Here is a 25,791-nt window from a genome sequence, read left to right on the forward strand (position 1 = left end):
GGGGAGGACAGGTGGAAATACCACCTCTTCCCTCCACGTGAGACAGTGACTTTTCCAACCCAGTGAACACAGTGGAAGACTTCAGAGTGAGCCCAACCAAAGTCTGCCTTGTGCTCAAAACACCTCCCAGATAAATGCCATCTGCAGATTCTGTTTCAGTGTTATTTGTTCTCTCTTCCAGACACGGACCCACCAGGGAGGCGGAGTGCCTCCACTGAGCATTTGTAAAACACAGTGCTGAAGATCGAGTCTGAAAACGAGCCCCACAGCCTGCGAGAAACATGACCCTGAGTAATTGCTTACATTCAGTTTCCCCTCGGGGTCTTTTGGACCACCACCAAGGGATCCGCGTGGTGCTGGACATGCGTGATAATCAAAAGGCTATCGTACGATCGGTTCACGAACTGGCCCTTGTACACAAAGGGCAGGAGACACCAAAGAAAGAGGCAGACCACTCCAGATTGGTGGGTGGTGGACTTAAAGAAGCAAGGGAACTTACGAGGCTTATCCTGGGCAGCTGCGAGACAGGGAGATCTCTGCACCCACGTGTCGGGATCTTAAAAGTTCACAGACAGACCCTAACTGGGATCAGTGCCAGAAACTGGTCTGAACAACACCTTCCTCTGCCAACACTTCCATCCCTCAAATGGCTGTTAGCGCGGGAACAATGGGCGAAATGTACAATGGGCGAAATGTACATTCCACGGACAGGGGAGAGGGTGAGGACCACCCACTGCCCCGGTTCAGCTTGCGGGTCAAGTGGAGGTCACATTCTCTCGATAACCTCCTCCAACACATGCGGTTAATCATTGCTGAGTTTTGGCTCTGTCTTGTATCAGATAATAAATGGTAGCCAGTTCTGGCCATCTGACAACCTCAAAAGCTCTCCTCCTGCTCAACTCTGTTGCAAACAGCACAGTGGAAAGAGGGCTTCTGCAAAATCCTCTGAGCAAGTCACGGCACCTCAGGGAGCGTGGCTGTCCTCTCTATTGTGTGAGGGTGACCTCACAATGGATTCTCGAAGAAGCAATTCATTGGAATGAATGTGGAAGTGCTTTGTAAATTTTAAAGGCTTGCAATTGGGTGGTATTTGCTGTTCCATACATCCACTTTAGGACAGAAGGTTTGGCTCTGAAAGGGAAATTAGGAGTCACCTAGCATCCAGCCGCCAAGCGTCACAGAGGAGAAAATTGCCCGCGTTCACACAGTTAAGTCGATGACAGAATCTAGAACAGAAGCGTCGTTGTTTGACCACCGGCCAAATGGAGTGCAAACGAGTAAGTAAAATGATCAAACTGCCACGCAGCGATGTAGAGACAATTTACCCATTTAGTGCAGAACTTAGAAAATTACATGAAGATGTGAAACTACAAGAAAGTTGATTGGCTCCAGCAAAACAATGTGTTAGACATTTTATTAAAAATAATTTTTATGACAAATAATAAAAACTGGGACAGCTGGCTGGCTCAGTCGGTTCAGCATCCAACTTCGGCTCAGGTCATGATTTTGCAGTGTGCGAACTGAGCCCCGTGTCGGGCTCTGTGCTGACAGCTCAGAGCCTGGAACCTGCTTCGGATTCTGTGTCTCCCTCTCTCTCTGCCCCTGCCCCGCTTGTGCTCTGTCTCTGTCTCTCGAAAATAAATAAAAGTTAAAAAAAATTAAAAAAAAAAATAATGACAAACAGTGATTTGAAGGGCTCTATAAAATTCACACACAGAACAACACTTGGGCATGCCTTTCTTTTCATAAATTGAGTGCTGAGAACCACCCAGATGACAAGTCACACAAGGCAGGAGGTATGCGTGTCCTCATCTAGAGACCGCTAAGCGATGACCAGCCTCACTATTACCGTTTCCCAATGCAGATGTGCCTCAACATGCATAGAGTCCAAGCTCTGTCATCCCATAGCCCAATTCGGTCAAGTTTACTTGATGGCGTTCCTACTTTCCCGAGAAGAAGCCTTTTGGAAAGGGTATTTATTACCAATCGCTGTCCCCTTGTTTCCACTTCCTGATTAAAATGTGCACAAGTGTGACACTTCAATTTTTGCCAAGGCAGTGTGTCTGGAGCTTCTCAGACCACTGAGGGTGTGTTAAAACAGACCGCTGGGCACTGGGGTGCGGCCAAAAGTATTTGCTTTTCCAACAAGTTCCCAAGTGGTGCTGATATTGCTTGTCTGGTGATCACCCTAGAGAACCACCAATCAACAGAGAGCAACCGTATTCATTCCCTCCTTGAAATCCTGATCCTGGGCCCCATGCAGCTCTGGTTTTCCTTATTAGATGAAGGGAGACAGGTAGCTCTCTTCCCCACCATGCACACCTAGAGTCATACAAAGAGAAGCAGGGTATTTTGCTCACCATTTTAACAGTGGTATTTAACAGGGAAATTACAAAGCATGCAGATTTGGCCTCAAACCCTCCAAAAGTACTAGCAGAGATGCACTTTGGGGGATCCTGAAAAACGGAAAGATTAGAGAGCATCGGTGTTGTGTCTCTGCTGTCCCCCCATAAGTGCTCAGATTCGCTCAAGAGGCGGCAGTTAGATGTTTATAAACATTTCCTTACAAGCAAATTTGAAGTTGGTAAAGTTCTCAAGTGGTAAACATCTGAGTATATTTAAAAAAAAAAATGTAGTGAAGTCCAAACTGCAACAGCCAGAGTCATGGCAGGACAGCCATTTAGAAAGTCTCTTCCCTTGAGGACGCCTGGGTGGCTCAGTTGGTTGAGCTTCGACTCTTGATTTCAGCTCAGGTCATGATCCCAGTGTCGTGGGATCGAGCCCTGCCTAGAGCTCCACACTGAGCATGGAGCCTGCTTAAGGTTCTCTCTCCTTCTCCCTCTCCTCGTCTCGTGCTCTCTTTAAAATAAAATGTAAAAAACTTTTTAAAAAGAGTTTCTTCCCCTCTCTGACGGAGTTTTAGTTGAAAAGAGAGCAGCCAAAACTGTAACAAACAGAGACATCACGCTTCCAGAAAAGTCTCAAGGAATAATACTGCGAGCAACAGTGGTAGTAGCAATACCATCGGAGTGGATCAGACTCTAAAAGCAAAGGGTGGAGAGATTCCCCGTGAACATTGGAGATAGTTCTTCTAGAATATGGAGGCACCAAAGTAGTTCAGATGACACAGATTATTTGAGAGATGGTGACAATATCGGAGAGGATGCAGACTGAAAGAAATCATTATTGAAACAGCATCGAGCAAAGCTGCCCATTCCAGTGAAATCGTCCACCATGCAAATAACGTCCATGTCTTTTATAATAAACTAATGGTATCCCAACAAAGTAGCTTCTTTCTCCAGGCTAGCAGGAGGATCCTCTCTGCCACTGACCGGCAGATGCGTATCCCCACGGATACAGTGACCACATGACCTATGATCTGCACCTAGTCTCTTCTGAGAGCCCAAAGGGCATTACTCATAGTTAGGAAGGGACCACAGCAGGCAAACGGGGGTCTAGGTATAGGATCAGCTCACCAACAAAGAACCCCAGAGGAGGTCCTTGCTGTATGCGGGCACCTCACTGAGTTCTCTACCCTGGCTACGCAACTTGAGGATTTTCGGCAGGTGTTTGACAGAGTATCTGTACGGATTCTTTGCCTTCTAATTTTCAACTGACCTGCAATGCGAAGGTGGCAAGACGTCTTCCCAGAAGGCTGGAAATTGAGCCTGTGCATTTATTCTAATCACTTCCTGTCAGAAGCAGCTTTTGCACTAACACCAAAGCCACCGCCTGTGGCAACACTGACTTGTTTGGACGTGCGCTTTCCTTGACGTGGGCATGGAAATGAGCCCAACATCAAAGGCCGACTCAGAGGCCCATTGCCTGCCTGGTTAAACACTAGCCAGTGGTCATCATCAAAGCCTTGGTTTGAGACTTCATCCCTGCCAAACTCAGAGGAGCAAGGTCAACCTTCTCCCAACAATGGATCGCCCTCTGGCTCTTGGAAGGGGCCTCTGGAACTGGTGCTTTCGTAACTGCTTTCGGCCAGGCCAGAAGGCGTGAACTGGCAGCTGCCAAGATCTACGCGGTCCTGGGAAGCCGTGTTCGCCATCCACACAGTTTGTCGCACCACCATGTAAAAACCAGGTGCTTTCAGATTAAAAAAACAAATAAAAATTTCGGACAAAATTCGCTTTTTTTTTTTTTAACTCAGAGGTTCCCGAAACAATACCAGGACCATCTGATAAAGGGTGGGAGGCAAGGAAGAGGTGAAGGGTGGAATCCTGAAGAGACAGAAGACCAGAGGGCCAGGGAAACTGGAAGAACAAGAGAGCATCTCAGTGAGAGGACAGGCTGTGGCAGGGACACCACCACACATGCTGCGGACAAGTAGGAAAATGACTTTGTATTCGTCAAGGAGGGACATTAGAATTTTACTAGATGGGTGTGAGGACAGACTGCAAGGTGTGAAAAGGGGGAATAAACAGGACTAAAATGAGTGAGCACAGAACTGAACATTAAGAGATGAGACTTCAATTAACGTCCATTTAGAGTAAGTTGTTGTAAAAAATGGAACTTTGTATGATAAGGGGAAGGTCACGTCGGGCGGCAGCAAGAAAGTTGCCAATGCAAAGAATGAACGCACCAGAGGGCAAGAATATAGTCCTGGCAAGAACCTTCCAAAGCAAATCAGAGGGGACAAAGTACCAAGTTCAGATAGAGGGTCTGGTGGAGAGCAGGGTTCGTGGTCTGGGGTGTCAGGGTCACAGACATGTCATGGACCCAAAGGGCATGGACGGCATGGTCCAGGCATGTGGCCGCCACCCTTTCTGGAGGGTGCACTCTCGAGAAGGCTGCATTTGAAGGCTTTCGAAGGATCCACAGAAAATAGTGCTCTAAGAAAATACTTGCCTTACTTGTCAAAAAAGTAATTTCTGAGCAACTATTATGAACTAGTGGAAAAAAACCTAACACTTCAGTACAGAAAGATATGACAGAAGCACCAGGTTTAAAGGAATCTTTACAGAAACTCAAAGTAGATCTCTGTGATACGAATATTTATTAAGGAGATAAAAAGCTTGATCAAATTTGAAGAGCTCTGGGTCAGTGATAAAAACCACCCACTGGGGGTCCATAAATTTATGCAAGGCTATTTCCTATGAACATTTTATTAAAGTCCTATGTATAAAGTCCAACAAGAGCAATGGTATAATAACCTATTAGGGAACTTTCAACTACAAATTTGAGATATCAAGAATATATTCATTTTTTGGTTTATTAAAACAAAACTACACTTCTGTGCTTCTGACAATACATTAACAGGCATAAAAATCAATCAACGTTTCCAAATAAGTTTCGTTCACAAAATCACATAGTATTATTTCACAGTACTTTATAGTAAGCCTTTTTACAACAATTTAACATTTCTTTGTACAACAGGAAAATAACACCTTCCATCAAGGCATTTCAGAGCTTTAGATGTTTAGAAATAAAGGCAAAATTCTTCCAAATGCGATCATTAGTTTGTATTAAACTAGAATGCCAGATGCCAAGTCTCAAGTTCCTAAAAAGAGTGTTTTAAAAAACAGATTTACATCCAAATTAGGTCTTATAAACTTCAGTGATATAGGTCTTATCATTTCTAAACACTAGAACTATCTGTGGATAAAAATCTGCATTCAGTTGTGCAATATTTTCTTCTAGATCTGAATTAAAATCTTCATTATTTACCCCAGTTAATCCTTGTGTTAATTTTGCTACTTTTAGGGAAAAACCCAGGATCATTGACAGCTGATCTTTCCATCAAAGGAAAGATATCAGACTACCTATATTACAGTTTTCTGTGCTTATTGTCTCCAGGGGAGGAAATGTACACCCATTAACTAGAACATTAGATTATACAAAATGCATGCAAATTCTGCCTCCCTGCTGTTACTGTTTAACGTAGTGCTTCCCAAAATGTTTTCCATGGCTTCGTGGAGGTTCGTAGCGTGTAAAGCGGTTTTGAAAAAGATCCTGGGGTCACAATAGTTTGGAAATGCTGGGTTAAACAGGCTTGGGACCGGCACACCCTGAGCCCTTGCTACACTAGAGCAAACCATGAGTTTCTAAAAAAAAAAAAAAAAAAAAGAGGATTCACGTACACTTTTATTTTACCCAGCAACACTTCTACAAAACACCAATGAGCATCTCACAGCGCACTCAGATTACATGGAGAACCACGGGATGTGCTTTTCCCCTTTGGGGGACCGCAAGTTCCACAATCTGAGTTTACATTCATTGCAATCCGCTCACCTCTCTGACTTCCAGAGACGATAAATCCGAGAAGGAAGATTCGGAATACTTTCTCTGTTACTAGTGCTACACGGTTCACACTAGTGCCTTCCCTTTGTTTTTCTTCAAAGCTAAGGGAGCAGAAATTCCTTCCCCTTTTCTGAAATCACTTAGGACATTGGTAATTTGAAAGCGTGCAGTTTCGTATTGCTTGTTATTGGATTTTGTTTTTTAATTTGACTCACAGTCTTCCCCTGGAGGGCATGCATTTCAGGTTTACAGAAATGCAATAGAGTAAACTGTAATAAATTATTTACAAGCACCTAGTTTGTTTATTCTTACATGGAAGCCATTCGCTTTTGGAAAACAGTGAGAATAAATCTTTAAGCAAAACAGTGCTAATCTGGAAGCTTTACTGTGATGATGTATGTTGTTTTCAGTAATGAGGCACTGAAGAATGAGTTGTGCTAAAATTAACTCAGGGTCAGCTTGTGTGGATGAGCATAACTTTGGTTGAGATTTTTCTTCCTTAAAAAAGGTTTTCAAAGCACCACTTAATTACAAAAAGCATGCATATTTATTCTCACAGTGAGTTAAGTTGCAAGAGAGCTAGCAAATCATACGTTGCATTCCCCAAAGCATCTGATTAGATTTCTAGAAGACAAACCAACTGAAAAGGGAAATGAAGCCAGAGAAGCCATTGTTTCCTGCTTGGGCGGGCATGGCGGGAGCTCTTAGCAGAAGTCACAGGCAGTGCAGCCGATTCCACTCACGGTCAGTCCCAACCTTGACCCTCCAGGTAACTAAGAGACAGCCTGAGTAATCCTTGATCTATAATTTAGAAGGGGAATGAGAGAGATGAGTTCAATGACTGCCTGCCTAGAAAAGGGCCACTCACGGGGAATAAGACAGCCTCCGTGGGTGTTCCCCATGTGCACAGCTCCAGCCAAAAGAAGACACGTTCCTCTCTCCGGGTTAGTAAAATGGAGTGCTACAAGGTGAAGAGCCCGCTCCGCACCAGAGCCGCTACAACACTGACGATGGCTTAAGGGTACATGAGTTCCTACAAAGAACGAACATATTTTAAACGTGGAATTTGAGAAGACTGGAAAAAGATCGCAACGGCACAGCGTTATTGCTAGGAGTTTCAAACGAGCTATTTCGTACACTGTGAAATACCAACCAGTAAGTACCCTTCCCTCTCCCGACACGCACGGGATATTCATGAGATACTGTTAGTGTTTAAAGTCCAAGCTTATAAAAGTACAAACTTAATTCTCAGTACCTTTAAATTCAAAGACTATATGCCATATTCATCAGGAAAAATTCCTAATTCCATAATACCATGAACAGAAAGAACAATAAGCTGTTAGAAAATGTTTTAATATCACATGATCTTTATGAAATCCACACCATCACTACAACAAATAATTATGCTCCTGCTCATAAGAAGGCACCTACCCATTACGAGCAATTTTTCATCATAGTTTGCCACTATGTGGCCTCAGGGTTTCGGCATATTAGCCCATATACGTTTTTAAAAACCCATCATTTTTCCTCGCAGCTAAAACTCCATAAATGCCTTCAACCATTTGCCTGTCGAGGGGGCCACCACATGCTGTATACCACACAGCCTGAGTGGGTACCAGTCACCTGGACTGGGGCAGTGCACAACCTGTACGCAATACATGAGAGCCCCGGGTCGGCAGCCTAGAGCCCCGATACTTAACACTATCACAGTCCATCAGACCAAGCTAATCAAGTTAGGCCAGGTGCTATTTAGCGGAAAGATCTCTAAGAAGTAGCTGCACCTGTTGAGAGGCAGGTGCCAAGAGCGGTGGGAAACAGTGCAGAAATAAAACAGGACTTGTTCCTAAATACTTGCTGGTCATTTAAAACTCAATGGCACTTTTTATATGGGCAGAAGTGTTCAAAGTCAGTGTTCTGGCAAAGTTTACCTTGAATTTTGCCAGCCAAATTTACTTCCTGATGTTAACTATTTGATCACATTAGCTCTATTTCTGACCTAACCTCATGTTTTCATGTAGTTCTTAAAACACTTTCTAAATCTGACTGCAAAGGACAGCACAGTGATACCTGGGTGTGATACAGATCAGCCCGTTCATTTGTAAAGCACTTTGGGATGAAAGGTGTCCCCTTTAAAATTTAGCTACTATTGACAAAGATAAAACTAGAAAAACAAAACAAAACAAAACAAAACAAAACCACACACAGTGAATGGATGACCCGATCATGTTTAAAGGAAGCATTAACCATTAATCAGAAAATATACCGACGAATTATCCAACAGTATTAGGTACACTATACAAGATTCGGTTCTAGAATGAATCTATGTTTTTGTGCCCATCACAGGAATTAGTTCTTAACAGTTATGCTTAAAGGTGACTCTCTAATAGACTCCAAGATGATTTTTTGATATCTCATTGTGTCATCTACCGACGATTTGCAAGCAGAGGCGGAGGCCCCAGTGTCACCTGCACGGGGGCTGCTGTGTCATCTCAGGGTGGGAGAACCACAGGCCCGCGGAGGGGAAGGCACTTGTGTTCCTGCAGGTCACATCAGGACAGGTCAGGCCTGACCACACGCCGGCGCCTTCAACTCTCGAGCCAGAGGCTGGAGCCCACGAGGGACGTGCCCCACTCCCTTCACTCGCCACGGGGCCAGGAGTCACCTACAGCACCACGAAGCTCAGAATGTATTCTAGGAGTTTTTGCCGGTTGCACTGAGGTAGAAACGTGCTGCTGAGTTCTAAAACAGACACTCTCTTTTGTTTGGTCTCTTTGAAAACCTAGAGAGAAAGTTGAAATTAAGGACAAACCGAAGAAAGGAGACATTTCTGGCACCAACCCTGACCTGTGTCCTAAACCCTGAGAGGCAGGAAGGCACATAAAATCATATCCTGGCTTTAAGCAAATGTGCATGTGGGTTTTTACGAGTACGGGGTGTGGAGGTTATGGACGTGGGTGTGGTGTTCTTGGGCAGAGTCCAATCAGTATACTTTAAAATTTGTGTTAGAATAAAGTCACAAATAAGTCCCTTACAAAGGCTATCAGTACCTCCATGGAACTCATGTCCCACAGCAAGGTAAAGTACACTGGACAATACTTCTGGCAATACCAGCAAAAACACAACAACTGAAAATCCTATGGCTTCAATAACATCCCTACCAAAACTGTACTAGCAGCTTGAAACACCCCAACACCTGTTGTATGCAAACGGTTTGGGGATGAAGAAGAAAATCAGCAAAGTTCTGGAACATCCAAATAAATCTGTACTGATGGGCCTCACCTTCAGCATAACCTGCCCTCTCTCAATCCCCAGAAACGCTGTCATGATTAGTCCAGCAGAAACTGCTTTTCTCAGGGCCCACCCCAAACAAAGGTGGCTCAGATAGACTAGATCTGGGCGGAAAGAGAAGACACAACTTTGTACTGTAAGTGGTGGGCACTCACCCCAATATCCTTGAACATTTTCACAGCATTCTTCACAAGGCAGTAAGTGGCACTCTCAGCTGTAGAGACAGGATAAGACCTTGTCAAAAAGTTCAGCAAACACAAAAATGCCAACATCCACAGTAAGAAAGCGTGGGAGGTGCCGGAGGCCTTGCGCACATCAGCAGACTGGGGCCAGGCTCCATTTCTGCTACTGCAACCCGTGAGGTCTCAAAGGATCTGCTGTTTCCTTAAACTTGCTCTGTCATCTTTTAAGGAAAAAACAGCAAGAAGAAAGAGAGAGGGAGGGAGGGAGGAAACGAGAGAGAAATGGAAAAGAAGAAGAAACACCAACAACCATCTTGAAAGGTTCTTGAGAGAGGCAACCAAGACAGGGTGTAGAAATTCTGTTAAACTGCACATTGACGCACAGACGATGCTCACATCAGTGGAACCAGAATGGGCACAAATCTAGGGGTTAGAAGAAGAGAATTCTGGACCCGGGTTTGCCCATTAACTAAGCTATGTGATCTACGATAGTTTCCTCATCTATTAAGTGGGTGGCTCTATCTCTATATATTCATCTATATGGATATGGAGAGACAGAGAGAGATGCCTAGAGAGAAATCCTCTCTAGATCCCTTCTGGCTCTAGAAAGTATCGATTCCAAGCAGTGTCAGTCCTAAGCCGTTAACTATATAAAACACTATTCCCACCAGATCACACTTCTTATACAGCGAATGTCGGCCGGGCGTGGAGCCCTGGAAACACGCGGCTGCTGGAGTGCAAATGGGCACGACCACCCAGGAGTCACCCGCAGTGCTTACTGAAGCTGCCAGACGACTGCTAGATGCACCCAGTGTACAAGTGGGCGTGTGTTTGCCCAGGACGTAGGACACATTCACAGTGGCACCTGTCAGAGTAGCTCCGAAGTGCAGACGACCCAACTATCCATCGATGATGGACAGAAATCACATGCAAGAAGTATTTATATGGTGGAGTACTATAAGGCAACAGAATGAACAACCGCCCACACGCACTAACATGTACGAACCTCACTTACGAGGTCAGGTGAAAAAAGCCGGACATAAGACTATGTAACTGTATCATTCCGTTTATATAACGTACAAAAACGGACACTAGCAGGAGTCTATGAAGTCGGAGGTCAGCTTAAGTGTGCAATTTTTCCTAACTGTCTACAATTAGCAGATTCCCATAACCGAAAGAGGCACAGCTTTTAAAAGAAGCCACGGCGGCGACGCACATACCATACACAGCGACGCTTCTTTCCGTCCTGGCGATCAGGTATTTGTGCAACTTCTGCAGATACTCTGGCTCCGGAACCGGGCCGGCGAAGTTGTGGATGAAGATAGCGGCGGAGCTGTAGGCCTCCAGCAGGGGCCCCAGCAGCCTCTGCAGGAAGGTGATGAACTGCTGGTGCTCCTCGGACTGGCTCACCTGGGAGTGCGAGAGCGGGCCGTGCGGTCACCGGCGGGAGAGAAGAAGCAAGCGCGCGGACACAGGGGCCTCCTGAGAGGCGGCAACTGAGACGGCGGCCTCTCACTAGTCAGCCCCCAGAAGCAGCCTGCCACTCCGGGGGCACAGACCCTCTGCCGGAAAGGACTCCGGATGTGAAATGGTTCTTCACGACAGTCCTCTTTCCTGCAGTACTTGAGATTTACATTCCCTAAGCAGCTGCCTGGAAGAACCGGTCATACTTAAATGACAGAATTATGACATTTTGCCATCACTGAAAATAGCCGGTCCCAAAGCTGGGCCCTCCAGGGTTCGAAGCCCAGCTCCACAGCGCTCGAGTGTGAAAGAAGGCACCTGGCAAGACCACCAAGGTCACCTCGGTCCTTCCCAGCCTGCACTGGCTGCCACCACTAAGTGGCCTCGGGCCCACATGGTGACACAGTGGGGATGACAGTGGTCAGGTGCGTGTGGCAGACGGGGCTCTCACTGCACCCACCCCTAACAGGCCAGCTCGGATAAGCCCCTTGCAGTGCCGAGGTAAGACCACTCCCCCTCTTAAAACCATGAACACTCAAAATGGAAAAACTCCTAAAGGTCATTTCGACTCTCCAAAAGCTACACCTCCTGAGTCTGTGGGTGTGGGTGTGTGTGTGTGTGTGTGTGTATGTGTGTGTAAATTGGAGGTATCATACCACTACAAAAAGAGTAAACTGCTTAGTGCCAGGCCGCCTGGGTGGCTCAGCTGGTTATGCAGCTGACTCTGGCTCAGGTCATGATCTTGCAGTTCATGAGTTCGAGCCCTGCGTTGGGCTCTGTGCCGACAGCTCAGAGCCTGGAGCCTGCTTTGGATTCTGTGTCTCCCCCTCTCTCTGCCCCTCCTCTGCTCACGTTCAGTCTCTCTCTCTCTTTCAAGAATAAACATTAAAAAAAATTTTTTAAAGAGTAATCCACTTAAAATACTCAGAAAAACATGGGTCATCAACTTATAAAATTACAAACCAGAGACAATCAACCTCTTAGAAATCTAAATTTTCTCCTATGATGATCTGGATTTGTTTTAACTGAAGGCAAAGACCTCAATGTATGAAATTCTGGGAGGGTTGGCAAGACTGAGAATGACTCAGAAAGAGTCACCGGCCAGTGACAGCCAAATAGAAATCCCTCCCCAACTCTGGGCACTGCCTGGCTTTACTGATGACTGAGTCAAAGTCCTCCCTCTTCAGGAGTGAGCGTAAGTGTAGGGAAACACATTTGCACCTGTGCATTCTGATGACAGGGCTGTGACAGGTCTCCTTCCCGACGTTCATCTTCCCGAATTTGCACTTCTGTGTCCTTTTCCATTGCCTACACCCAAACTGAACCACTGGGGGGTATTCATTCACCTCAAACATTTGAGTATCTTTACCAGGCAGAAAGCACTGTGGCTGGTTTATGGGTGCTGGAGATAGGAATAAGCCACCTGAGTCCCGTTTATAAGATCCTCACTAACTAAGGGCAACATAAACCCCAACTCTTCAGTGTAACGTCCACCAGAATTCTTCACCGAAGTACCTTCAGGTAGCAATCTCGCTGCTCCTCACCAAAATCACTGTCTTCATCTTCTTCATCGCTTCTCCAAGACAAAGGCTCCGGAAGCTTCTTGTCCCACTGCTGCTCAGCGAGACCAGGACTAGTATCTTCTTGGTCATCTTGCTATGCCAAAGAGATGACCAACAGGAAATAAATATGCGCAGGCACACAGACATCTGCCTGGCTGGACAGCAAAGTATCCTCTCTCACTGCCCCTCACAGCATCCACAGAGCACCTCCCTCTCCAAACTCGGAATCACTTGGGAGAGAGCAGGGAAGGAAACAAGAAAGAGGCAGCGGGGGAAGCTACCAGACAGAGCAAATAATAATACCCCCACCTCCTCTAAATTGGTATCTACTTTCCCAGGCCGTACTTGCTGTCCTAAATCTACAAAACTTAAAATCTCAAAAGAGAAAAACGCGTGCGTGCAAACCACAAGCACTGATATATAAAACATCTCATCTTGGAATGAAAACTTCTGGGTATCACAGAATCAAGTCACAATGGGTTCCGGACAAGACCAGTGACACAAAAGAAACCGAAGTATTAAAAACAATCCCCAAAGACATTTGCTCTCCCTATCCTTACTTTTCTTTTCATGTGGGCTTGACTATATACCAAATGTGATTACTGGCTGAAATAACTGCCTGTAACATTACTTAAAATAATCGGGAGGAAAGAGAAGGAAGAGTGAGAACCTAAGCAAAGGCGAATAAAGCAAAGCCACCTCTCACCTCTGCCACTGTGAGAATGCCATACTGGATAAACCTTCCTACTGTCTCGTGGCAAATCTGGTAAAATGTCTGGCAGGGCTGAAAAGAAAAGGCATTTAAATACAAATGTCGCCGACTTTTCTAAAGACAGAAACACGGGACAAGGTGACTGCCAAATGCTTCCATATCAACCCCCTCACGCCACTGGGAAGCCCTAAGATCCCCGTTGCCCACCCTCTCGCTAAATGCCTGGTCAAAGGCAAAGCCCATGAAGAGCCCTCGTTCTGTCAGAGCACCCAGGGTGCCACCACGTGCAAAGGGTGCCCTGAGCTCAGCATCTCCCGCAGGGGAGCAAGTCCTCATCAGGACTGCCTGTCGGGCCCTACCACCTATTTCTTTTTCTTTCTGAGACAATTTCTCTGCAAATGCTACCTCACAGTAAATATTGTACATAAAAGTGGTAGATGAGGAAAGACAATACTCAAATAGCTCAAAAATGACTCAGGAAAAGGACAAGGTCAATCCTGGGAGCTTTACCTACCCCATTCCATCCTGCTGTCCAAAGTTCATGCAAAACAGATTCCCCAACAGGACGACAACATACCACACACAAATAATGCTGCTATGGAGGAGGGCTGTACTCACAATACATGTACTCATAAATGTTCCAGGACACGTTCAAATGAGTGGGAAAGAGTATTAGACTTTAAATAGAATACAAGTTCTTTTTGTTGATGATTTTGAGGAAACAGAATCTATTGCCTAATATGTATGTCTCATTGTGAACGTCTAGAAGTGCCTGAATAGAACATAAATGCTCATCAGTACTGCTGGGTCTTAGTTTTCCCATTTGTAAAATGACAAGGGCTTGCAAAGATGATTTTTAAGACTGTTTCTAGCTCTTATCTTCTGGGCATGTTGATAATTTACAAACCTCTGACCCAGTGCCTTATGTACAATAAGAGCTCAGTAACTTTGGATCTGACTGATGGAGAATGTTGAGCCATCTGTCCTATCATGCCTCCCAGCTGCATGAAGGGTTCACTGGAGCAGTGACCCCAATAGCAAACAAAGATAGTACACAACATGTTGACCGGATGGTCACTGAGACCCAGGAGTAGAGCGTACAGCTTTAACAACAGACCAAACAGCCTCTGAGACAAAAACACAAAGGTGGCTCGTGTTTTCACAAAAATGCTCAAGAAAAAGAACAGGCAACACGAAGGACTCTTCACTTACAAGAGCTATGGTGCCTTCATTAGAGAGCAAATAGCACAGGCTGGCGGCCTTCCGCACGAGCTGCTCCTGGCTGATCAAGTTAGGGGACGTTCCGGCAGGCCCTCCGGAGCCCCTCTTGTGCAGAACCGCATAAAGGCTGCAAGCTAAGGAAAGAGATGCGTCAATGAAGCCAACAGCCTTACAGCTCCAAGAATTTCCATAAATCCCTTCAGGATCCAGGGCTCATGATTCCATGGGATCCCAACTCCATCAAACACGTTCCTCAGGCACTTCCAACCCTCCTGCTCTCCTTCTCCTCTGCCCCCTCTTGATCGCAACTGAGCGCCCTACACTCATTTTACTGCTACGTGTAGTGCTGTCTCAGTCACGTTTCCAGCTCCTGAGAGCAAAACATGTTCCCTCTCCTCCTCAGTAATAAGTATACTATGCAAACAGTAATTCAGTAACTACTTGCTGATAAATGTAAGAATAAGCTATAGTGATACAGATTCTATTTTTATTTGAAAACTGAAAATACAGCAACACATTCCCTTAAACAAGGGGCTACCATCCAAATCAACACCACTCTGTGCTTTAGGCCCTTTTGCTGCCCATGAGGGTACCCCGGGGCAGGCCATACCTATGATGGCCTCCATGATGAAGACGTGGAGTACCCCGTTGCTGTAGAAGTTGAGTTCAAAGACTGACGGGACAGTTGTGCTAGGAGTAATAAAAAACTCATCATTCCTGCTGGTGTGAGTGATCGTGACACAATTTCCCAGCAGCTGGATGGCGTGCATAACTACATCTTCGGAGTTTCCTGAGAACCCCAGGTCAAAATCTCGAGCCAGGACCTCCTCCTTCATCACAAAGAAGTCCTCCACCAATGTGGAGAGATCAATTCCCTAGAGAAACAGACAGAAATGGTCTCACAACAGTGGAAAACCTACATCCCAAAAGGCCATGAGGCCATTCTGAGGAGTTTTCTCCTTGCCTTGGCTTTCCTGCAGCCTGCTGTTGGCACATACAGGAAAAGGGCCAGAATATCAGTGCACAGGTGGCCAGAAAACTGGTGAAAAGGCCGGTCCTCCAGCAAGCCAAGATATTCACATCCAGAGAACACTCTGGCCACCACACGTGATAGGAGCATATAAGGTGACAAAGGGAAGCAGCAGCCATCTAAAAGTAAGAAGTGCTTATTTCTTAGCAGTAATTTCCCTCATTTTAAATATTTATCTGACAACTACTTATTTGGTGCATATGTGTATACACACACACACACACACACACACACACAGGCACTATGTTTGGTGTTGAGAAATGACTGTGAATGGGACAGACACACTCTCCCATCACAGGGCTTAGACAGACGCATTAAGGGAAGATGGTCCTAAATACAAATCAAATAGCTTGGAAACCGTCAGCTGTCAGAACACTTACTGCACATCAACACGATATGCCTTATTTACGTGAACTGTATTACTCAAGGCATGTCTTACTGCCACATATATCATGCAGTCTCTGAGGTTTCTTTTCACATGGACTTTCTCCATCAGAGTTGTAAGCTCCTGTGGGCAGGCTGCTTAGCTTATTTTACTGTGTATCTCACGAGCACAAGCCGGAACTGGGCCAAACCTATTAGCGAGCGAGTATCTGGACAGCTGCCCAAGCCTTCTCGTGCTTTCTCAACTCCAGTAACACTGCAGACATACCTGCCTGTGTCTGTAGAGGAGCAGGCAGGCCACGATGTGTGTTGACATAATGGCACAGGACTTGCTAGCAGCTGGAAGGCAAACACAAACCTTTAGGTTCCCTTCTCTTTTAATATAGCTGGAAGTTTCTAAAAGTACCTAAATCTTTTATTTATTTTCAAAGAGAGAGAGACAGAAAGAGCATGAGCGAGCAGGGGAGGGGCAGAGAGAGAGAGGGAGAGAAGGAATCCCAAGCAGGCTCTGTACTGTCAGCATGGAGCCTGACACGGGGATCGATCCCACAAACCATGAGATCATAACCCGAGCTGTAATCAAGAGTCGGGCACTTAACCAACTAAGCCACCCCGGTGCCCCTCAAAGTACCTAAACCTCAAACAGCAGTATTTAAAACTCTAAATACCTCCGCATCTACCACATTTCCCGGAACTATGATTTACTGAAGGGAAATTACAACATTATACCATGTTCTGGGCCCACAGAATCTCACTAGAGATCACTATTATAACAGAAACTAGCCTAAGATGGCTCCACCTTCCAAACAGGCCAGTGGAACTTTGTTACTGAATGACTGAGAGACACCTTTAGGGAAATACCAAGACCCAAATTATACGCCTGTTGTGGTGGTTCTATGGGGCATCGCACTTGCGTGTTTCTGGACTTGTTCCCAGCTACAGTCCACGAGAACTGTGCCTCCTGCTCTCCTGGTGCAGGCAGATTCACCATCACAGTAAAAGAAAGGTGCAGTGGGAGAAGAGGGTAGTAGGCTTGAAGTCAGAAAATTTGGGCTCAAATCCTAATTCCTACACTAATTTCATAACTTGGGGGAAATCGCTTCCACCCCCATGCCACAGCTTCCGCACTGCTAAGATGAAATGTGCCGCGTGCACTGGACTGAGGGTGCATGATCAACCTTCCAGGTCAGAGGGAGGGAGGGAGAGGACACAAGTGTATCTGAGAGTTACTATGGCCCCTAACCCAGTACTCTGAGTTCGTAGAAAATTATAATAAGTCAAATAAGTATCTATGGAATATTCCGAAATAAACACACCGCTTGTGAACATTCTAACGAATTCACGAATACGCCACTCACAGTGTTATCTCCAGTGTTTGAAAAACAACGTACCAAGTACCATATTTATTGCCATTAAAAAGAATATTTGTCAAGTTTTTTAAAAACATAAATATTTGTGTTACAACTGGAAAACAGCACTATATAAACCTGTAAAAAATACTTTTAAAGACCAGATGGCAACATCCCTGGTTATCTGGGCAGTGGGTTTTATCTTTATCTCCCAACTTCCCAACATTATGGACGTATTATTTTGAGCACACGGAACTTAAGCAGGAGAGAGACACAGACGGGAGCTTAAGAAAGGAGACTCCGCCCTCGCCCTTGTGTGAAGCAGCAGGGCAGGAGCGAGGCTGGGCGAGGAAGCCCCCACGGTGGCGCCACCAGGAGGGGCTGAGAGTCTGGCCTGACTCGCGGTGAGGCTCAGGGAAGGGCAGGGACAGCCCACCTGGGCTGTGCACTAAGGGACCACAGCACTGCGTGCCACAGGACGGTCAAGCAGATTCTACAACATGACACACGTCACCACTTGGGGCTTAGAGGAGGCCGATTCTGTACCCCCACTCTCTCTACCCCGGCTCACTCCCACTTGAATTATTTGTGCACAACTATGCCACCAGGAGCAGCACAAACTCGTATAGAACTGCTAATTATTCAGTTTGTATTCCCCACAGCGAAAACAAAGCTTTACACATACATAACGGCCCCTCGATATCTGCTGGGTGAAAATAAGCACGGGGTCAGCAGGCAAAGGGACACGCGACTCTAAAACTAGATGCCATACTGCTAGTTAGTTCAAACAAACAAGCTCGTGAGCAAAAGAGGCAACAGATCATCCTGACGGTACTATTTTTTAGAAAGCAGAAGACCTACCACATGAGCACCTAATTACCAGGCGCTGTGCGTGAGGTTTTCCTCGATTCGTTCAGATGTCCACAGCATCCCCTTTCTAATAACTTGCCATCACCACCCCTGTAGCGGGTGATGCCACCAGAGGTACAGCCTGACTACAGCGGTCTCCAAAACCAGTGTGGTCTGCCCTGCATGTGCTGAGTCTGCAGGGCAGGATTAAAGAGTCTGGCGTTGGACTTACTGAAGAGAATGTGCTCGGCCAGATTGGCAATTAATCTTCTTCGGAAGGATTCACCTGTTGCATTTCTGGACTCGGTAACGGATGTGTCTGCACCTTCATCAGCGGCATCACTGGGTCTGAAAAGATTTTTTTTTAATTAGACTCTACAACCACACTCTTTTATAAGCAAACTATCTAGAACTAAGGCGTAAATGTATCAGACACTTCCAACCACTACACAGTCTACATTTAAACCACCAACAGATTATTTCTGTGCATTGTCTTCCTCCATAATATACTTTATTGGGTTTAACACACTCTCCTGACCAAAAGACTTTTATTGAGTTAGGACTAGTCTATTGGTACATCACCCCCAAAACCCACTGGCTGGTCAAAAAAACTGCATAAAGCAAAATATCTCATTTTATTACCGTTATTTTTTTTTTTGAGAGAGAGAAAGAGCACAAGTGGGGGAGGGGGAGGGAGAATTCCAAGCAGGCTCCATACTGAGCGCAGAGCCTCATGCGGGCTTCATCCCATGATCATGTGAGATCATGACCTGAGCCAAAATCAAGAGTCAGACGCTTAACTGACTGGGCCACCCAGGTGCCCTGATACCTCATTTTATTTTTGATTTTTTTTTAATCTTTTAAAAATGTTTATTTATTTTGAGAGAGAGAGAGAGAGAGAGAGCGAGCGTGTACGCACAAGTGGGGGAGGTAGGGAGAGAGAGAGAATCTCAAGCAGGTTCCATGCTATCAGAGCAGATCCCAACGCAGGGCTCAATCTCACAGACCATGAGATGGTGACCCGAGCCGAAATCAAGAGTCTGCTGCTTAACCGACTAAGCCACCTAGGTGCCCCCCGATACCTCATTTTGAAACATTTCTAAAATTTCAACACTTGAACACATTAAGGGAAGGGCTTAATATTTAATTTCTCTAAGTTACAATTCAATTTGAGTTCCGGAAAACTGACATAGGAAAACTCTTTCATACTGTGCACTAACAATAGACATAACCTAAGCTACTACCAAAAGGAATTCAGTTCCCACATTCAAAAGCATAAATCAAATAGGAACTCTTACCCGATTCATACACTCAAAAAGATTTTATAAGGCAGATAATCAGAAACCTCCAGACTAATATGAAAACCCATCACTTCACTATCCTTTATCAAACCAAAAGAAAAGTTCCTCAAAGTGAGGAAGTGAAAACGAGAACATGCACATTCTTCAGAAAAGTAACCTATTTTTCTATGCCGTGGAGGGAACAACAGATACTTGTTGGTTTCGTTAGTATACAACATTTCCACAAATCTCACCTTGGAGGAAGGATGGCTGGTAGCAATGCCTGCTCCAGGGAGAGGGGAGCAGATGCGGGTTTCTGACTCTGGCTTTCTAAATATTCCTGGAGCCGTGGGGGAATACAACACAATCATTAACTTTCATTGTCTTGCTTACATAAACATACATAAAATACAATTTGCTCTTCAAAAAGTAAAAAGGGAACAGTTTATAAAATGAGCCACGCTACAGGACAGAAGTACCACACTCAAGGACCTTCAGAAGCGTGGACTCACCCCAGAATGCTGGCAAGCGCAAAACCGAAAGACTGATGATAGAAAGGATGGGACAGTGATGCTTAAGCTCAATTATTTAAAAGTTAAAGGAATGAGAAAGAATGAAATACGGCCTTTTGTAGCAACGTGGACGGAACTGGAGAGTGTGATGCTAAGTGAAATAAGTCATACAGAGAAAGACAGATACCATACGTGTTCACTCTTAGGTGGATCCTGAGAAACTTAACAGAAGACCATGGGGGAGGGGAAAGGAAAAAAAAAAAAAAGAGAGGGAGAGAGCCAAACCATAAGAGACTCTTAAAAACTGAGAACAAACTGAGGGTTGATGCGGGGGTGGGGGTGGGGTGGGTGATGGGCATTGAGGAGGGCACCTGTTGGGATGAGCACTGGGCGTTGTATGGAAACCAATTTGACAATAAATTTCAAAATAAAAATAAATAAAAGTTAAAGGAAAACTCATAACTTTTCTCACATCTACACAAAATTATCTGACATTCCCAATTATTACTATTAGTGATAATCAACACAACCATGCTTTTTAAAGGAAATCTGACAACCTGAGGGTTACGTAATAGTCAAAAGAACCTCCATCCAAAAGCAAATCCTAACAATACAGGGAAGATGTGCAATGGTTTTGAAAAAGACAAAATGGTAAGAAATGGCAAGGCTCCTAGAAGGTGAAAGCGTGTAAGGCCAGGAAGCATCCAGCCCGGCAGTTAGAGTCTTTAAAGTAAAGGTATGAAAAAGGAAAAAGCAGGACTTCTGCTCCTTACCCCTGGGCTCCCAATTTCCATACTCATCCTTCTCCTTCTTTACCAACTTGAAAATCTTAGGAATTTAAAACTGCCAGGACCCCAGGGACCCACCAGCCCCAGGCTCCTCCGTAAGAACAGCACTATCCCTTTGAATGTGCGGGTGCGAGATCCCACTCAGTAGAACAGAACATCATCCTGGACTGTCAACTGTACCCTCCTTTAGGGGCTAGGTTTTGAAATTTTTCCATAAAGGCGATTTTAGAACATAGTATAAAATAGCAACATATATTATGAAGCAACATGCAAAATTCCAGCGAACTAAAAAAAAATAATAAATACGGACCCCGCTATTTCCCAAAGATAGACATTTAGTATCATGCCAACAGGCATACTTTGGTGGGATAATTTAGGAAATGCCATTCTTGACATAGTCCTCATTTTACAAGAGAAGAAACTGAGGTCACACACAGAGGAGGCAACAGAGGCAGGGGCAGAGGCCATATCTTCTGACTCGGAGCTACGCCAAGGCTTTAACAGAGCCTCATCCCAACACTCACCTTTAAGGAAAATGGTTGTGCAAAATCCACTCTGACACATCCGTAGTTTTTTCGTAACATTCGGATAACGCCTCTAGCTACGCTCCAAAGGCTCTCATTCTTCTTAGGTTTTCCCTAAATTCCAATTTTCAAAAGAATAGTGTGGATAAGAGATAAAGCTAACGGGTATTCTGCTATACAAAAACTACCAGTTATTTTTATGGAAACTGGAGGTTTGTATTGATTGAAAAGGACAACACTGAATAAAGAGGGAAAGTACGTATTCATTGACTGAGACCTGTCAGAAAATGGTCAACACGCAAGATGCTACAAGATGTAATCCTTTCATTAGGGGAGGCAGTTCGGTCAACGAAAAACAGAACACTTAACGCTAATTCATTTAGTACACTGTTCACACCATTCACAAAAACACCACTACAAACTATGGTGCTGGCACAAAAATAAAAACATAGATCAATGGAACAGAGTACAAAGTCCAGAAATAAACCCACAATTACATGGTCAATTAATCTTTGACAAAGGAGGAAGGAATATGCAATAGGAAAAAGACAGCCTCTTCAACAAACGGCGTTGGGAAAACTGGACAGCAACAAGCAAAGAATGAAAAACGGACCACATTCTTTCACCATACGCAAAAATAAACTCGAAATGGATTAAAGACCTAAATGTGAGACCTGAAACCATAAAAATCCCTGAAGAGAGCACAAGTAGTAATTTCTCTGACATCAGCCATAGCAACATTTTTCTAGATAGGTCTCCTGAGGCAAGGGCAAAAAAAGCAAAAATAAACTATTGGGACTACATCAAAATAAAAGGTTTTGCATAACAAAAGAAACATTTAACAAAACTAAAAGACGTCCTACTGAATGGGAGAAGATATTTGCAAACAAAATATGTGATAAAGGTTAGTGTTAAAATATACAAAGAAGTGATACAACTTAACACCAGAAAAAACAAATAATCCGATTAAAAAATGGGCAGAAGACATGAATAGAGAAGTCTCCAAAGAAGACTTACAGATGGCCAATACATGAAAAAATGCTGAACATCACTCATCATCAGGGAAATGCAAATCAAAACTACAATGAGATATCACCTCACATCTGTCAGAATGGCTAAAATCAAAAACACAAGAAATAACAAGTGTTGGCGAGGATGTGGAGAAAAAGAATCCCTCGTGCACTGCTGGTGGGAATGCAAACTGGTACAGCCACTGTGGCAAACGGTATGGAGGTTCCTCAAAAAGTCAAAAACAGAACTACCCTATGATCCAGGAATCGCACTACTGGGTATTTACCCAAAAATCAAAAAAAAAAAAAAAAAAAAAGGCTTCAAAGGGATACACGCACCCCTATTTTATTGCAGTATTTACAACAGCCAAATTATGGAAGGAGCCCAAGTATCCATCGACAGATGAATGGATACAGATGTGGTGCATACATACACAATGGAATATTACTCGGCCACAAAAAGTATGAAATCTTGCCATTTGCGGCGACAGAGAGAGAACTAGAGAGTATAATGCTAAGCAAAATAAACCCACTCAGAGAAACACAAATACCATATGATTTCACTTATATGTGGAATTCAAGAAACCAAACAAATAACAAAGGAAAAGAGAGAGAAACCAAGAAACAGACTCAAAACTATAGAGAACAAACAGATACCAGAGGGGGTAACCTGGTAACCTGGGGGTGTAGGAAACAGGTGAAGGGGGTGAAGACTGCACTTACAATGAGCACTGAGTAATGCGGAGAATTGTTGAGTCACTATCTTGTACACCTGAAACTAATATAACACTGTGTAACTGTACTGGAACTAAAATTTAAAGCTTAAAAAAGAAAAAAAAAATACCACTGCAAATCAACGAAAGATAAAACTGGTGCAACAGGAAGGGGGAACGGTTTGCAGTTCTGAGAAAAGTAAGATGTCAAAGAAACCACTTAATATGAAGTCTGATGATCACCAGCGTCCAAATATCTAACATTAGGCAAATGAATGCCAAATCCCGCCCCACGGTGGCCTTTAACCCTATTATTCATTTAGTAACATTTCCTGAACATTAATTTACATAAGGCACAATGACAGGCATATAAGGGACACAGGACTCTGATATGGCCTCATGAGACAGGGTGAGTAGTGCACACATTCAAGACAGACAAATATACACAAGGAGGGGTCTCCGAAGAGAAACTCAGGTAACAGTTCAGCTCATCACTTCATTCGTAAAGCCTCTAATTATCTAGTGTCCTTCAGCTTCTGGCATGCTTCCACACTAAACAAGAGCAAAACAAAATCTGTCTGGAACTCTCACAATGCCGGGAGGAATGGGAAGTTGGTAAGAGCACTCTCGAAAACTCAGTATCTACTAAAGCTGAACATATGTATACTTTATGACCCAACCATTTCCACTCCTAGGTACATACCTAACAAAATGCATACCTGTGTTCATCAAGAGAAATATACAAGATTGACCACAGTCAAAAAACTAGAAACCAAACTGTTTTCAACTGAATAAACCATAGTACACGCATACACCGGAATACTATGTGACTAGGAGAATGAACACACTCTAACAATATGCAGCATGGATGAATCCCACCAACACCTACTTGAGCAAGGAAAACCAGAAGTAAGAAGACCACACACTACACAATTTCATTTAGTAAGAGTCCAAAAATAGGCAAAACCAATCTATTCTGTAAGAAGTCAAGATCAACAGTTACCTTCCCTTGAGGGGACAGTGAAGAAAGGGGCACAAGGGGGGGCTCCTAGGGGCCAATAATATTGTCCCTTGCTGTGCGTGATTCCTTGGGCATGTTCACTTTGGGATAGGATAATTCAAGCTACAGGCTTATGATCTGTGCATTCTTCTGCAACTTACTATACTCACTTCAATAAGAAGTTTACTAAGAAGTTACTGCCACCTACCAAGTTAATTTATTCTAAATTGCTTTATCAACATGATCTCAGCATTTCGTCAGGCTGAACTTACAATTTATACACAAACTACAACCCCGGGGAAAACGACATATATATAACCCTCCAGGCAGAGATGGCAACATGGGGCCAAGTGTTCTCCCATTTCCCGATCCCGATCCCACGATAGAGGCCAGCACTGAAGAATCTAGCCACACCACTCCCTCCGAGAGCAGGGAAGCGCCACATTAGCACTACCCATCAGGCGGGCACAAAAGATGAAAGCTACTCACCATGCCCATTCTACATGTATCCTGTTTTAAACAGTACCAGAAACCCTCCTAATTCCAAAAGCACTTCTCTAAAAGCAAAAGACTTGAAAGTGAAGAAGACTTTTGGGTGGGCAATCCTCTTACCAGTTGTTCGCCATTGTAGTGACCTTCAATAATGCGATCGTAGGAGATTCCAACAGGTATGATTAAGATGTCTGGGATGGTATTGGTAGACAGCGTGTCAACCACAACTGACAAAAGTCCTGCCCGAGCACAGGAGGTTTTCCCACTCCTAGAGCGTGTGCCTTCCAGAAAAATCTCTAAGAATTGCTGCTGTCGAAGTAGTTCAACTATATGCTGGAACAGAAGGAGAACGTAAACATGAATCAAGCCCGCTCCACTTAGAACAAGCTCAGCCAAGTTAAATCTTCCAACAAATGATAACCTAGAACTTCACTACTGACCAAGTGTTTTACTCACGTAAATAATAGCAAGCCAGCTCCTCCAAGCTCTATTTTGGTGATTACAAAAATAATCATCAAACCCATACCCAAACAATACCACTCAAATAATTACACAGACAACATTCTTTTTTTTTTTTAAATCTCAATCAAGTCTCTTTTTCTTCTACTGTGGAATAACAACTATAATTGCTTTAAGGACACTGAGACAGCATACATACCCCGTGGAGCAAAGCTCTATAGAGAATATCCTTCCGCCCATCTGGCGTTTCATCTAGCCTTCGTCGGATGAAAAAGCCCCCAAGCTTATGGATCAAGGTACTAGATATTGAAGAATGCGTTAGTTATTTATATAGAAAAATATACAAATACTTAAATTCCAACTTACTTCAAAACATACACCATATGAATATAAACCACGTGTTGTTTGAGCTGCTGACATTTTTCCACTTTCCATATTACTGATGTTTCGGTCGCTTACATCATTCATCAGCCTTCAGAACATCACTTTGTGTACTGAAGCCCTATTAATGTCTGTTCACAACCAAAAGAAGTCTGTACGATATCCCTGCAAAGGTGGTGTTACAGATTTTAAGAGGATTATGAAATACTGCTAAATTTTAAAATCCTGTCAAGGGTCTCAGGGCACCAACCATTAGACATCCTGAAATGTGCTTCTGGCACATGAACTACAAAATGAATATGAGGTTACAAAAGCTCCTATGGGGACATTTTTTCAAGAAAGTAC

General features: G+C 44.2%; 1 protein-coding gene and 1 pseudogene across 5 annotated transcripts in view; one reads left to right on the top strand and one right to left on the bottom strand.

Moving 5' to 3' along the window:
* Positions 1-676: 676 nt before the first annotated feature.
* LOC131492445 (10 kDa heat shock protein, mitochondrial-like) lies at positions 677-3,174 on the top strand (annotated as a pseudogene).
* Positions 3,175-4,985: 1,811 nt separating this feature from the next.
* GPAM (glycerol-3-phosphate acyltransferase, mitochondrial) overlaps positions 4,986-25,791 on the bottom strand; it is a 63,034-nt gene continuing 42,228 nt past the window's right edge. For all 5 annotated transcript variants that reach the window (XM_058697768.1, XM_058697764.1, XM_058697765.1 and 2 more), the window contains 13 exons: positions 25,265-25,364; positions 24,727-24,939; positions 21,392-21,505; positions 19,822-19,907; positions 18,520-18,635; positions 16,358-16,428; positions 15,286-15,550; positions 14,667-14,809; positions 13,449-13,526; positions 12,696-12,836; positions 10,937-11,126; positions 9,690-9,748; positions 4,986-9,025 (listed from right to left, as the gene is read on the bottom strand). In XM_058697768.1, coding sequence (XP_058553751.1) covers positions 8,909-9,025; positions 9,690-9,748; positions 10,937-11,126; positions 12,696-12,836; positions 13,449-13,526; positions 14,667-14,809; positions 15,286-15,550; positions 16,358-16,428; positions 18,520-18,635; positions 19,822-19,907; positions 21,392-21,505; positions 24,727-24,939; positions 25,265-25,364 — 1,693 coding nt within the window. In that variant the 3' untranslated portion in view covers positions 4,986-8,908. The remainder of the gene's footprint in view (positions 9,026-9,689; positions 9,749-10,936; positions 11,127-12,695; positions 12,837-13,448; positions 13,527-14,666; positions 14,810-15,285; positions 15,551-16,357; positions 16,429-18,519; positions 18,636-19,821; positions 19,908-21,391; positions 21,506-24,726; positions 24,940-25,264; positions 25,365-25,791) is intronic.

Source organism: Neofelis nebulosa, chromosome 13, assembly GCF_028018385.1.
Source record: "Neofelis nebulosa isolate mNeoNeb1 chromosome 13, mNeoNeb1.pri, whole genome shotgun sequence".
NCBI classification, from domain to species: domain Eukaryota; kingdom Metazoa; phylum Chordata; class Mammalia; order Carnivora; family Felidae; genus Neofelis; species Neofelis nebulosa.